Source organism: Meleagris gallopavo, chromosome 1, assembly GCF_000146605.3.
Source record: "Meleagris gallopavo isolate NT-WF06-2002-E0010 breed Aviagen turkey brand Nicholas breeding stock chromosome 1, Turkey_5.1, whole genome shotgun sequence".
NCBI lineage: Eukaryota > Metazoa > Chordata > Aves > Galliformes > Phasianidae > Meleagris > Meleagris gallopavo.
In genome coordinates, this window is record NC_015011.2 from 137,251,847 (window position 1) to 137,267,493 (window position 15,647).

Below are 15,647 nucleotides of genomic sequence, written 5' to 3' on the forward strand. Positions count from 1 at the left end.
TCCTCAGGTAGGCTGAACTACCTTTAGGTGACACTCATCTATTTTTATTACACTACTTAGACACCATGAATCTGCGCCACAAAAACCCAGGCTCCAATTATTTTAAATTATATGCATTCAAAAGATAAATCTCTATTGCACTCTATATATTATCATCCTTTTTATAAGATGCCTGCCATTGTTCACATTATAGCCTCACAAGTTACAAGAAGAAAGCCAACAAAAAAATTGATGTATAGATTTCCTACTCAACTAAATCTATATGCAACAGATATGAATGAAAGAATTTCAGAAGAAATTATTAGTTAAATTAGGATTATTGTTTGTTTAGGAGCAAAAATAAGATACAGGAAGAAAATACTGAAATATTTCTAACAGCAGCTCAGTGTTTTTAAATTAAACTTTTGCTAAATGTTCCACTGACTGTTGACTGTTGCGTGTTCCAGTCAAAGCGGAGAAGTCAGCCTGTGCAGGTGGGAAGGACCCAAAGAATGGCAGTAACACAACTGCATGTAACGACTGACACAAAGTGGACTTTGTACTTAAATCACCCTCAGTTTATTTTGGAGGAATCACGATCATGGAATATGAAACAAGTTGTACCGAGAGGGCCAAAAATCCATCTAGTTAAATATTCAGTGATCTTCAAGTTACTGTGATTTGTCCAAGGATTTGTGGCACTGGGGTGTGGGGGAATGAAGGATTTAGAAAAGAAGTGCTGCCACTACTTCAAGGCAACAAACATAGAAAAGTTGTTGGTTTATGGCATCTCCCTCTCTGAAGAACAGTAAGGGCTGGGTGCAGCCAGATGCAGATCTGGTTTTGAATTTCCATGTCTGGTAGAAAAATGTGCAACAAGGTCTGGAAAAAATCACTACAGTTTGGTCAAGGTGCATCACACCACCACCCCTGGCAGTGAGAAGCCACAGAAACACGTACCACAACACTGAGTTAAAACAAAAGGCTGAAGCCTAGGAAAAATAAAATTTAACAAATATCCCAGATTGGTTTTTTTGTTTTTTTTGGGGGGGGAGTCAATGGACTATTAGTTTGTATTACTGCAATACAAGCGTTTCAAGACTAATTTTACTAAGCACCAGAGACAGACAGGATAAAGGCTTGTCATCTCCTTTCTAAGTCAATAGGTAAACATCCCTGGTTTCAAAAGAACCACATTCTGCACTGCTCTTTCCTGCCCTGCCTTTCTCACACTACAGGCTTTGAAGATGCATGTTAAAGGGAAGCCACAGCCAAAACAAACTCCAAGCACCACATCTAATTACACAAATGTAAACCACTGAAGATTGGACTGTGATATATATTAAAGAATCATCCATAATCACAAAAGGAAAAGTCATTTGGGCAGCCTCAACACAGATCCAGAGAAAAACATCTAGGCATCAGAATACTTAATATGAGTCAAAGGATATCCGGATGCATTTCTTTTAAGACACCATCTAAGTATATCTAAGTATGTCATCTGAAATATTCTGACCTGCTCAAGTAGCTCACAATAAGCGAGTCACTACAACATCAGGTTATGAAGAGAGCAAAAAGGGTTACCTCAAATGCAGGCAGCAGATCAGTGGAAGATTTTGAGTTATCTCAGGCAAAGCCAGTACAATTAGCAATATTACCTCTCAAATACTTCTCCCATTACGAGCAGACAAACCTACATTGTTGCAGAGCAGCAAACAGACCCGTGGTCCTACTTAGAAAAATGCAAATAAAGAAGCGAGGGGGAAAAAAACAAAGGTCATTATCTCTTGAAAATGTATGTATCAAGAAATCTCTTATCAAGCATGTGAAGAAAGAGCTCTCAGGATTTCTGAGGGAAAGGTGGGATTCATTTTCCTCTGGAAAATATTTCATCGTTATCACTCACACACACATGTACTAAAAGTATGCAAAAGCGACTTGACTCTCTCAAAGTTAGAAAGAAAGAAGCCTCAGCTCAATCTTATACATTTGCACTTTTAATTTCATCCTTAAGACAGAATCAAGCATAACTGCATCGGAGGTCAGCTTCTATACTGGCATATCAGATTTCAGGCCAGCAGCTCTTTTATTTAAAATATGTTAGATAAAAAGGTAATATGCTCTCTGTAAGAGCTCCCTTGAGGTTAGAAGCACCAATAAATTAACTGTTACCATATGTTTGGCTCCTTTTGGCAAAATTCAGCAGCAAAACACTGCCAAACCACTTTTGGCAGGTAATGATATTTGGTAGCTTATAGTTCAACTTGGGAAAAAAAAGGAAAGTGGACAGAAAACTTAGAAATTTGTAGAAGGAACTGCATTGTTGCACGCTGTTGAAATAAAGACTTTAACAAAGTCAACTTCGTGGGTCTGATCTGTCACCTCAAAAAAAAAGCTAGATCAAATGTAAACTCAGCCTAGCTAATCAGTACTGCAAATGTTTTGCTTTATAAAAAAAGACTATGAATATGTGTGAATTATTTTGCAAGCAAGAAGCTTTGTAAAATTAGTATTATGAAGTGTTAAAATGAATAGTGTTAGTGTTTTCATTACAACAGGCTTATTTCATTGTAAATGAGCAGAGTTTGGCCTTCTTTACAACACTGTCAGTTCTTACGTTTCACTAGTTAAAATTAAAAAGAAGTTTTCCCACCTTTTCTGTCTACATGATTGAGAATAGAACATGACAGTTAAAAATCCTTTAGCACTACATCTATAGTTATAATTAGAGACGTACGATATAAAATTTTGGGCATTTTAAGAATATCTATTGCAGATTTGTTTTAATATCCAGCCAAATAGGTGGAGGAGAACCTAGCTATTTTTCCACCAAGACAAGCTGAACTTGCTCTGTAAGGTCACAGATGACATCAATGTTTTTTCAGGTATGAAAAAGTCTATTCCTTTTTATTTTTGTAATCGTCTGCAGTAAAGTACTCCAACTGCATTATTACTATTATTCTCATTTCCAAAAAAATAGATATAGTCTGTTGCTGATGCCAGAAACATGACTTTCGTATTTCAATTGCATCATCCCAAAAAATTCTAATTTTTATGCAATAGACCACTTGCTATTCAGTTTGCAGTCCTATGCACGTATCTGGTAAGTGGTTTTAAGCGGGCTGACAGATATAGGCCAGATACCTCACTTCTTAAAGTCATGTTATTGCATGGTTAATCCTATATTTGCATTAATTTGATTACAAGCACTTACAGGTAAGAGTAATCCTAAAGCACAGGAGTAAGGATCATACTATAAGCTTCTGAAAGGTTTTTACGGGAGAAAAATATTTTTGCCATTCTACAGATGCTTGTCTCATTCATCTATGTGAGATTTTACTAATAATCTCCTCATTACTGTACTCACCTTCTGATTTTTAATATATATTTTTTTAATTTTAAATAAGGCCATTTCTGCAAAGACTTGACACTGTAATCAGAGACTTCATTACCCTGCAAAATATATCCACAGTTCAAAGTATTTAAGAGGGTTAAACAAAATGCAAACATTTAATGCAACATTAAGCATGTGAAATAAAAACTTGATTGCCTAAAGAAAGCATGCTATGCTGTTACCCTGGTGACAGGTTAAAAAAGGATTGTGAGCTGAATGGCTGTATGATATGAAATTAAAATGTTTCACATTGAACAATCCAAAATGAATTGGGAAAGGTTAGAGCAGAGGAGAGAGAAATCAATTCTCCAATGGCAATGGTGAATGGAAGTGAAGTCTGAATAGGATTTGCCAGTGGGGTGCAACAGCTGCCAAATATCCTGCAGCCAAAGAATTACAATAATACTGATGAAGTGTGCAAGAGCTTTTGGAATCATTGCAGGGAACAGAGAAATACTCCTACAATAATGAGGCCATTCTGCGTCCCATCCCACTTTTGCAGCTGAATCAAAGGAAAAAGAAACGGTTGAAAATTGTAATACTCAATAGCAAAGGTATAAATGAATTATCTATCCCTTCAATCAATATCTTATATTTAACTATAGCCTTTGTGAATCATGAATGAAGCAAGCATGCTAAAGAAAAGACAAATCAAGGCACATGCATGTAAAAGTATGCAGACAATATTGAATAAGACACTTCTTCTTCCCATGTTATTTTGTTGGTAACATTTCTACTGCAACAGTACTGGGAATAAGCTATGCACTACACTAACAAACAGCAGGACACAGCCAACACTCCAAGGAACTTAACAAGGTAAGGTCCTGATGCTGGGGCTTATCCTTTTTATGTTAATAATCCTAGGAAAGAAACATAAATAGAGCTTCCAATATGAATGTAGCTACACATGCTTTTTCTGAGCTTAACATGCATTTCCTGAGTTTAGGGTGAAAACTTCCACTGTGATTTCACTTCTGTCCTTGGAAATTCCAAATAAAATATACAGATGGAGAGAAAAAAACCAGTGCTGAAAATAGATGTAAAAAGATCAGGGGTGATTAGCATGCAACTTAGTTCTACAGCTTCATGTATACGCTTTTTACACACAGACAAATATTGAAGAACGAGTTTAGGAGGTGTAAGCCTGCATGAAAGGAAAGAATTGTTGAGCTTATAAAAGGGATCAAAGTAAAGGAAAGAGAGAGAGGTCTTATGGCAAAGAGGGGATCTTGGAAAGAAGTCATCAGCAAAGCATGGATGAGAAAAGGGCCTGATTCACAATAAAAAAGGACTAGGAACACAGCAGTGCAACTGAAAACATTCACATGCATAGGCCATGTACATTCAAGTTTCAACATTACATGAATGGTAGCCATAGAAGCCATGACACTCCTCCAACAGCTGCTGTTTTCCCAGCAGACATGATGAAAATAAAAGACAATAAACATGGGGACGTAGCCAAGTCCATTTATTTTGGTGAGCAGCCTTCCCACCAGCAGCCACCTCAGCAAGCTGTGCACCTGCTGCTCTGGGGTCTTCCCAAAAGATGTTCAGTGAGGTCCAAGCTTCACAACAATTACCTTCATAATGATTTCATAATGATTACCCAATCTTAAGATCAAGCAAGCATGAATTCCTGAATGACCAGTACACCTTCCCTACAACTGCAATAGGGATAATATGCTATGAAAAGCTCCCAAAACAGACTGTTCTGTTTCTGGAATATACGTGGTCATGAATCACACAGGATGATGGCTCTGCTTTCAAATGAGTATATAAATACCTTATATTACTTACACTATCAGCTCTCACACCATTAATAGAATCCAAAGAAAAGATGATACCTACTTTCTCCAGAAATGGTCATAAATGCTCCACTTGTGCTGAATTCCATTGCAACTTTTATATTTTACACAAAAGTTCATTTCCAGTGGCTAAAAATACCTGTTTCATGTATTTCCATCTACTTGTTCATCTATAGCACATGTAATCCTCTTTCTGTAATATTCAAATGAACAATGTAGAAGGGCAAATAATACCAGATTTTAAAGACAGACAGAATTCTATATAGGGCAGTTGGTTTAGCAGTGATTAAGCGAGATTACAAACATAATATATATATTACATTATTATCGAGAGGTCAAAAGAACAACATTAAGTTACACTAAAGAGATGAGAAGCATGCCACAACCTGAAGATCCCATTACAAACAAGGGTCACACACACAAAATAGATTCTTGGTACCTTGATAATCTACAAAGAACAAAAATATAATGGTGAAATAATGGTCTGAAGCTGTAGTAGTTACATAAGTATATTGAGAGCTTTCAAAGGCACAGTAGTAAATCATGAAAAGAATGCTTGACTTCTTGACCAGGGAACCAGAAGAATGAAGATAAAATAGTGCTATTTTCATGAGCTAAGGATGACTGCATAACTCCAAAGCGAGGAATGAAGAAAAGCCACAAGTGGGCCGGGCTTAGTCATCCTTACTAAATGAAAACAAAGCATTTTAGCTTTATATCACACTGGAGGGTATTTGTAGGGTAATGCAAAGTATAAATATTTAGCTGTACTTGCAATAACTGTTCATGTTATTACTGTGGTTTGAGGGGGGAGGGGAGGGATCACACTTCAGGAATGCCAGTGACTGTACTACAAGTCAAAAGTCTCTCCAAATGGCCAGTTTGGATGACTCCAGTAAATTTTCCTGACATCATCTTCCTTCTTCTTAAAATTAATGTAATACAACTTTATTTTTTGCTGCTCCAGCAGTGCAAGAGAGCCAGATAGCTCTCCTATTGGGCAGCTGACCATTCTTCCATATGGGGAAACCCCGGGATGGCAAAGAGCTGGCTCCGTCCCAAGCACCAGCAGGATAATAGGTGTAGGCTGTGTGAAAGCAAGCATAAGAGGTACCAGACCACTGCTCTCTGAACAGCTCACTAGCTGCCCTGTTCATACAATGGCAAAGCAAAGCAGGTATCTGAGCCATCATTACTGTGTGCAGCTGAGAATTTACAGCAATATGCCTGTACCAAATCAACGTAGACAGAACCTTCCAGCAGTCTGTTCTTGCAGGTCACCAGTCATGTTACATCCAGTACACCAAATTTTCAGGGTGTTAGAACACAAAAATTTCAAGAACGTCACAGGAACTAACCAGTTGATGCCTTTCAACAAAATCACAAACCATCATTTCCAGATTAAAACAAAATTTTGATTGTATTTTGCTGCAATTCCTCACTCACAAATATATTTCTCGCCTAAGCATTATTCTATGGCTGGAAAATATCATCCATTTTAAGTCTCTTTATAAATATTCATAAATAAATATTTATATGACCTCAATAATGTAGTAAAGCAGCAGGACCATTCTGTCTTGGTAAACCAAGGCCTATTCCAACTGTCCCACAAGAACAGTTAGGAGTTTAACTCAAGCTTTTCCAGTTGCAGTTTCCTATACTAAATGTTAGACCAAGAAAAACGTTTAGTTTTCTTGCTAGTAATATAAAACATTTTTCAATGTGTTACCATCTTTTTGCATACAGTATCAGGTAATATGGGCATGCAGACTCACTGTTTTTTTCCAAGTCATAAATGATGAAAGAGTAAAACCCATAGAAAAATTAGGAAAATACACTTGGCTGCCAACACAAGCAACACATAGGAAGTGCTGTAGGCAATTGGGTTTAGAAGTATAAACACCACATTAGTAGACCCATGAGATAGCATGATGTAGCCACACCTGGAGAGTCACTCTCTCATTCCTCTCCCAGCCCACTAATGAAAACAAGGCTGAAGCCAAAATGTGAAGATTCAACTGTACAACATCATTTTTTGTCTCAAAGGCTAACTACATCAAACAGACGTAAAATAAGCTGGATTCACTTCAGCCAAAATATGTTTCCACTTGAAATAAGACTAAGTTCTGTCTAGAAGACCTCGAGATTTTACTAGGTACTGTAAATCTGTTCAGTAGCTGCGGGTGGCACCAGCTTCACAATTAATTGGACAATGGAACAAGTAGGGAAAGTCCTAGGTAAAATAACCGAAAGCGGAACAATGAAACATTCATTAATCATTCATAGCTGCTTCCTGTAGGAAACTTGTGCCCCTATTATCTAGATATCACAGTGAAATATTCACATTAGTAATATCTGGCTCATAAAATACCAAGCATTTTCATTAGCTCATTATCTTCCAAAAGCAAAACAAAACCAAATGCTCAACAACCCACTTCCCAAGAAAAGTGACTAAACAGCAACCAGTTACATAAAAAAATAAAAAAGACAAAGAAAATGTTCATACTGGATAACAAAAGCAAATGTTTGATATTTCTGTTACTACAAGCACACATGGGTCTCCAGCATCTGTTCTAAGATAGCGGTTGGCAAATAAATCCTACAGGACCATTGGTGAGGCCAGGGGCACAGTGTAATACAGACAGTAGAAACCCACCTGTGGGTGCTCCACCCAAATTGTCACGTATCTCTGATACAAGAACAGCAAGCTGCTGTTTACCCTGAGGTCTGCATTAACCTCAAAGCCACACACAACGTACTCCTACAAAGAATCCTATTACAGAGGTCACATCTAATTGAAAACAGCAGAAGAAAGTTGGGCCTTGGATGTTAATGAGGTAAAAACTCACCAATCCTCAGAGTGCATTCTAGCAAGAACCTTACAGTTGATCATTTAAGTCACTCAAGGGATTGCGAAATATACATTGTCCGGCCATATTCCTGCAAATACCACTGACTGTACAGGAGAATCCCCATCATGAGACAGCTGCTAGTCTGATCATGAAACACCTAAGGCCCATCTCTGGTTCCCTGGTATGAAACACCCTCCACTTCCCTCTCGTCCCTTGCTATACAATCTCACTCTTTCAGCTCTTTCAGAATAATTCCGCATCATCAGCCCTTAACCTGTCTGTCAGAATGATCAGAAGTAAACTGTGATTAAATGGTTTCCAGGCTAATATGGGTCATCTCAGGTTGGACATACTTCTCTGAAAGAGTGGTCAAGTGCTGGAACGGGCTGCCCAGGGAGGTGGTGGAGTCACCAACCCTGGAGGTGTTCAAGGAATGTTTAGAAGTTGTGTTGAGGGACATGGTTTAGTGAGAACTATTAGTGATAGGTGGATGGTTGGACTGGATGATCTTTCAGGTCTTTTCCAACCTCGGTGATCCTATGATGCTATGATTCTATGATTTGGCGGAATCAGCAGAGAAAGCAACTACACAGAAAATCGTGTGTGCATACCTGGGGTAGGAGGAGGGAAGAGGCAGAGACCAAGTAGAGGAGTAGGCTGGGACAATGATTCCTTAAACTGGCTGAGCTCCGTTTCATCCGACCACAGCCTCAGCAGCCCTGCTACTGAAAGGTGGAACTTCTGTGAAGACTTCCAAGAGTGGTTCTTTCTATCTGTCTGACTAGAATAACAATCGCAAGCTTTGGCTGAATAAATGAAGGTGGGAAAAGGTACCCAAAAATACCCTCAGAGGAGTGAGAAGAATGCATGCTATACATGTGGCTCCCAAAAAAGAAAAAAAGAAAAAAACAAAACTAAAAGTTAATCATATACCTCAAGCTCCATCTGGCAGCTGCGCCAGCTTAGAAGAAACAATAAGTGATTTCAAAATAGTACTTTTCAGACTAATTCTTTGCACTAAAATTCCTCACGATTGTTTTCAGTGCATGTGAACGAAAATGTTGTCAGCATAAGTACTACCAAAGTAGTGAAACTTTGATCATCAGTGCGTTGTCATGACTTTCCAAACTGTTAGGAGAATGTTATAAATCCATTTGGAGATGCGCAGTCTGTCTAATGCACTTATATCCTCCAATATGGATTTAAAATTCGCAGATTCCAAACATCTAATTCTGCCACAGTGAACTGCATCCAAGATTACATTTGATTCATCACCAGTAAGAGAGGTTCCTACTCCACATTCTTTAGCTACTAAAATTTTTCACATTGCAGACACACCAATAAGGATGTGTTTTCTGTGGCCACAGTCCTGTGCCCTAAAATGTACCTGTGACATGGTACACCTCCAGACACAAGTCAGATTGGTAAATTGAGGACATGCCACAAGGGACTGGTCCTTGATTGGGCTGCAGTACCTTGAACACTCCACAGTCCTCCGTCCCCTCTAGAGGGAGTCAACCAGCTACTCTGAGGAGTGGAGAGTACTGGCCAGGCCCCTGCACAATCCTTTGACCTCACACTGCTTTTGCTTCTTCGATGGAGCTGCAGGATTTGTGAGGAAAGGGGATCACTACCATGTTTGTTTTTCTCCAGAAGTTACTCACAAGTAAGTCTTTTTAAACATTACCTTGTCCTTATTTGACCTCAGATAGGCAGTTCTACTGTCATTGCAATGAGTAGACATTATAACATTCGTGGATTGAAATAATGACCTATTCACTGAGGAACACAGACAGTCACCACTCCAAGAAGATTCTAAGGCTCAGCTTCTGAAGGACTCATTCCAGATCCGCATATGCCACAACAGACAGAAAAGGTCATGCTGAGAAAGTTGAGCTAGGTACCTGTCATGGCAAGAGAAAGTGATACTCTACGTACCAAAAAGATTTGTTAGCTCCACCATATAAGATTTGGGGAAAAAAAAGAAAAAAAAAAAAACAAATCTTAATCCAGTCTTACCAACCAGAAATGCCATGTGGTCATGTGGTCAGACTCTACTTTGCCCAAGTTGGAGAAAAATATATGAGGGAGTTATGTTAGAAGGACTCAAAAAATAAGCAACTTTTTCTTTAAAGCAGGAAAGTATTTGTTTTCTTGACATGGCTGTGCCTGATTGCTCAGTGCAGTATTTTGTTTGCGCATTTGATATTTTGGCTTAGGTAATTGTATATGTCTTGTCTATTAAGATACACAAACACCCAGAAAGAAAATTTCTGCATTAGAAATAAAGCGTTAAAAGATTCTTCCAAAACAGGACTATTTTCTCTTGTTAGCAATAAGAACATTTTACACTCAGAGGAAAAAAAATCATATCAGGGAATGCAACAGCAGTTTGAGAATCACTATTTAAGTCAAACATTCCCATCCTTTTTCTAAGTATGAAGGAATCCACTACTTTTCAACAGCAGTACCAGACTACTTAACTTCCTGTGCTAGCCAGTAAAAACTGCAGTTAAAGCTCCTCCTTATTTTCCCTCATTCATCTGTTAGCTAAGAACAGTGGCCTCAGAATGCCTGTTCTTCTCCTTATGCCATTTGCTATGAAGAATGTAACTTGTGGAAGGAAATAAAAAAACCAAAACACTTAGCTTTCCCCTATAGGTGAGTAAGGCAAACAATCACCTAGCCCTACATATGCTACATATTACAAAGCTGTTATGCTTGCTCTCTCTCTCTTTTTTTTTTTTTAGACACATATGGTATTATTTATCTATGTGGGTACAAATAAAAATAAAGACTTCTCAAAACCACATCTGATTTATTCCTGACCACTGTAAAATCAGTAATAGAATACACTGTCAAACCACTGGCATGGAATGTGAATAATGTCTGTGCCGCATTCTGACTTCTGTCTCTCTCACAAAGACATATATACATATGCAGACACATTAAAGAACTTAACTTTTGAAACAGACTCATGATGAAATTTAGTTTTTCTGTATGCAACAGTTGGAAACACCAACTACCCAGATTCACAAATTACATAAAAGATCTCAAGGCACTGACAAGGGCTTCAGCTTACAACAATACGCCAGAGGACAAAAAGCCAAAAGCATCACACAGGAAAAAAAAAAAAGCACACTTTTCCAAAGAAACAAAGTAGTGATTACTATTTTGATAGATACTACTGAAATGTCTCACCAATTAACAGTACCATGTATGTTACCAGCAGCTGTTATCTGAAATAATGAAGAAGCAGGGCAACAACAGCACCAAAATCCATACTTACAGCAAGAGTGCCTATTATTCCAAAATTTATAAGTCAGAATGTGTTTTCAGAACTAGACCCAAAATTATCATGGTTCTTCATCAAGGCAGCAAATTACTCATGAATCCACAATATTTTAAAGCTCTGTAGCTGAACGCTCACATTATCCCAAAGTGTTTAGATCACTTCAAATGGTCACATGGGAAATTTGTGATGCTCAATTTGTGGTTAGTTACTAATGCAGCAACATTTTGCAGTAATGAAACTCCTGATGTGCATTAATTACTGCACTGGCTTGTAACACATTTTTGTGCCTATTAGCATGCTAATATGTAGAATAAAAATAATCATGTATGACTCATGTGAGTAGGGAAATGTAAGCCACAGCTCATTTGAATTTAGAAAAAAAAAACAAAACACAGACTATATTAAGAAACCATGCAGTTTCTCACCAGCATTTCTCTTGTGCATGAGAAGATGCCATTAACAAAACGCATCAGCACACCTGAGTTCCTGGAAACAAAAACAACCTTACCTTGGTGTCCCTAGAAATCGCTGCGATCTCAGTTGTTCAGCCACATACAAAGAAGCTGCTGTTGCCAGTAGTTCCCTTCTTTCATGATCTGTCAGCTGGTGCCCTAGTTTTCAAAAAATCAGTTAAAAATTATTAGAAATATAAATACAATAAGTATGTATAAATATATACAAATATAAAAACAAAAAGTAACTACTACTGAAGACACTGCTCAGTCCTTACAGACTAAATCTGCATTTTTTTCCTAAATTAAGATGAGGCTCAGCATAGCAGATGCTCTGAGATTCAGAGTTTAAACTGTATGTTTTCATACAGATCAGCCCTACTGCTAACACCAGTAACTCTGTTGAAAACAATTTGACAACTGAAAGAAAAAAAAATGGAACGATGCTGCAGCATCTTGTTTTTGTTACTGAAATGTCACTGGCTGACATATTGTGCCTCATGCTGGTAAGGAATCCATTTGTACATTAGAACTTACTCAAAATATACTGCATTCTTTCTCAGTACCTTACCTTACCAAGGCTACACAGCTTCTAGGCAAAAGGGATAATAACTCCAGAAATAAATGTGAATGAAACTACTTGTCAGTCCTGCATCCTTTAGTGTCACTTGTGTCATTATTAGTTTGCGACTAATGAAGTCAAAGTCATACCTGGCACTTCGTAAGCAAAAACAAAACAGCTCAAGTAGCTTGTAATTTAAAGGTAGACAAACTAAGAAAGTTTTGGACAAAAATCAGGGTAACTCCTATCCTGATCTTGCTACAGACAAGTGAAAGTTGTGTAGAAATTTAGTCGTTGTAGTAGTAGTTGTAATAGTTCATTTAGCAGATTAAAAGACAGAGCATGGTGCCAGAATTCTACCCTCCCTTGTGCAACACAGATTTGGTATGAGAAGCTGGCACATAGTTGGACAAGACCGGTGTCACTGGATAAGTAAAGCAGTCCAAAGTGATGTGAGAGGAAGTAAAAGAGCAAGTGAAGTAGCCAGCCCATAAGGTGGTGATAGGAATTTAAAGCTGGTGTAAAAGAGAACAAGAAGTGCAAAGATGAATTGATATGGAGAATAAACTCAAAGTATTCTTAGGAGAAAGATTTTGCACAGGTGAAAGAATGGGTGTTTCAAAAGCCAGAGAAGAAGATTATGCAATAATTCAAGTTAAAAAAACAATATGAAGGTAAGGCTGAAAGATTTCACAGAAACACAGAATGGTTTGGGTTAGAAGGGACCTTTACAATCATGTAGTTCCAACTCCCCTGCTATAGGCAGGGACACCTTCCTCTAGACCAAGTTGTTCACAGCCCCATCCAGCCTGGCCTTAAACACCTCCAGGGAGGGGGCACTCACAACCTCACTGGGCAATCTTTTCCAGTCTCACTATCCTCACATTTCTTCTTTCAGTTTAAAACCACTTCCCTTTGTTGCTGCATGCCCTTATAAAATGCCCCTTCTCAGCTTTCCTGTAGGCCTCATTCAGCAACTGGAAGGACGTCAACATCATTTAGCTAAACTCGATTACAGCAGAGCTCAGAGTGCTTTATGCAGCTGCTACCTGCCTCAGTAGAATTTCATGTGTAGATATCACAGCACATGCTGCCATATGCAGCAATTATAGACTTTGTATAAAAGAACAGCATCACCCTGAGAAAGCTGTAGGTGTCTCTGTTCATTGCAGAGAAGTTGGACTAGATGACCTTTAAGGGTCCCTTCCAACTAAAACGATTCTGTGATGGTGAAACAGGTGGGGAAGGGGTTCAGAAGGCTCTATCTCCCTAAGCAACTCTGCCCTATGAGGCACACTTGCTTCAAGTCATTCAACATACAGTTCTTGTCTCCAAACACATGCTCCCATCACCTCAGCACTACTGCACATAATGTTGACTCACATTCCCCAGTCCTTCTTATTAGGGAATGACAATTTTTATCAGTAGCATAAGACTAACACAGTCCCTCTGGAAAACACAGAATGGAGACCAACAACAACAATCAGAACAGGCTTTACAGTAACAAATGCAAGAACACAGTTTCAAAACAGGACATCTTCTGCAAGGGGCCCATCATTGGACTGGACACATTAAACAGCATCTTCACATATCCATAATTAGTCTTAATTTCATCAATGCAATCAAGCTAGAATGGTGGAAGCACCCTCATTACTGTTCCAGCTGAGCACAGAGGAGCCATCACTGGCCAAAAATTGTAAATTTAGAAATAGAAAAGTCAGCAAATCTATTTATTTTTAAATTTAGCCCATATTAGCATATTCTGGCTAAAGATTAATGCAACTTCCTTTGCTCAGTGTTTATTATTTTCTATCAGCCTTGAAATTGAAGCTGTCTTCACTAACACAAACATGCAGAAATAAAAATTCTCGAAGTCTGAGGAACTGACTTGAGAAACAAACTTGATCTTTCTTTTAACAGTTACTAAAAGAATTAATTGCAGAGTGAAAGACAAAAAAATGCTACCGTATACACAAACACACATATATATATACACAAAACCCTTATATAATTATACAAAACAATAAGCATCCACTATCTGGCTCTGAGGTGTGTCAGTTTTTAAATTTTCTAGCTGTTTGCACAAAATGAAGAAGCACTGAGACTACTTTTCCAAAAAACTATATACCTAAAATTGGTATTTTGTTTGTCTCAGCTACTGTTTGTGTCCAGTGTGGGTAAGTTGCATTTATTTTCCTAAGTCTGGGAGATAATACATACAGCAAGAACATACCAAAATTAGGTTTGGGTCATTGGCATTAAACATACACTCCTACCACTGAATGTCCATAGCATAACTTTGGTTGCATACCTCAGATATTTGATTAAAAGCTGTTTCCTAAGGATGGTGATTTGCCATTATAATACAAATCTGTTGTTAGTATCCCAGTTTTCTAAACACCAGCCCCTTTCTCCTTCCCTTTTGCTCTTGCTCCATTGCTATGCTTAGAAGGATTTTTTAAGTTCTGAAGTAAAACTTCCTATTACATTACTATCTTTGGGAACACATAAATACTCCAGATAGTAATACCTTTGTTTCTCTTCAAGTATTATTCTATCTTACAAGCCACCCTCTGGAACTTCAACTGAATGTGAAGTCTAAGTGACTGTTCTTCACCAATAAAGCCATAGTCTTTAAAATAAAAGGAAAGTCTTCCATGTTCATTATGCAGAAGATCGATCTGAAAACTAACAGAGCTCCTTCTGAGCATTTTTCTATGTTCTGCCTTGACAGAAAGTGAAATGAACAAGAAGCAAATGCTCCCCAGCTTCCAAGATGGGAAGTTCTATCACTACCCTTTTCTATCCTCCTTACTGGATACTGCAGATCCCTGAGCTACATGGAGATTTTGTCTATACCATAAAGCATGCAGCAGCTTCCAAGTCTCTCTGCTCAACCTAGGATATACTCCTGCATTCTCAGTATCAGTGAACTGAATTATACAGTGTGAACATGAAACAAAATTAATGGCAATAAAACTAAGTCATGATTAAGGGAGTGGAAGCACTGTTACTCATATACTGACTTAAAAGCAGAGAGTCCGCATCTATTACTAAACTACTACTAAATAGCAGTACTGGATGGAGAGAAGACATGGAAAAAGTATTTCTCTCTCATTTCCTTGATGTTATGATTTCTTAAATCAATATTATCCCAGTATCCCCCAAGCTGAGTCAAAAGGGTTCATGAAATCACTTTACATAACCAACATCAAATTAAATTACATGAAAGGTCATTTTTCCCATAACAGTCTAATTTGCATTTTGTCCTAGAAATGTGTTTCCTACCATCAGTTATAGGAAGAAAA

The 15,647-nt window shown here is 38.0% G+C and overlaps 1 protein-coding gene across 1 annotated transcript in view; it reads right to left on the bottom strand.

Moving 5' to 3' along the window:
- The window catches only part of LOC104917422 (propionyl-CoA carboxylase alpha chain, mitochondrial-like), a 74,064-nt gene that overhangs the window by 54,712 nt on the left and 3,705 nt on the right, over nucleotides 1-15,647 (bottom strand). Inside the window, exon 2 of the mRNA XM_010728632.1 lies at nucleotides 11,834-11,936. Within this exon, the coding sequence (XP_010726934.1) occupies nucleotides 11,834-11,936 (103 nt within the window). The remainder of the gene's footprint in view (nucleotides 1-11,833; nucleotides 11,937-15,647) is intronic.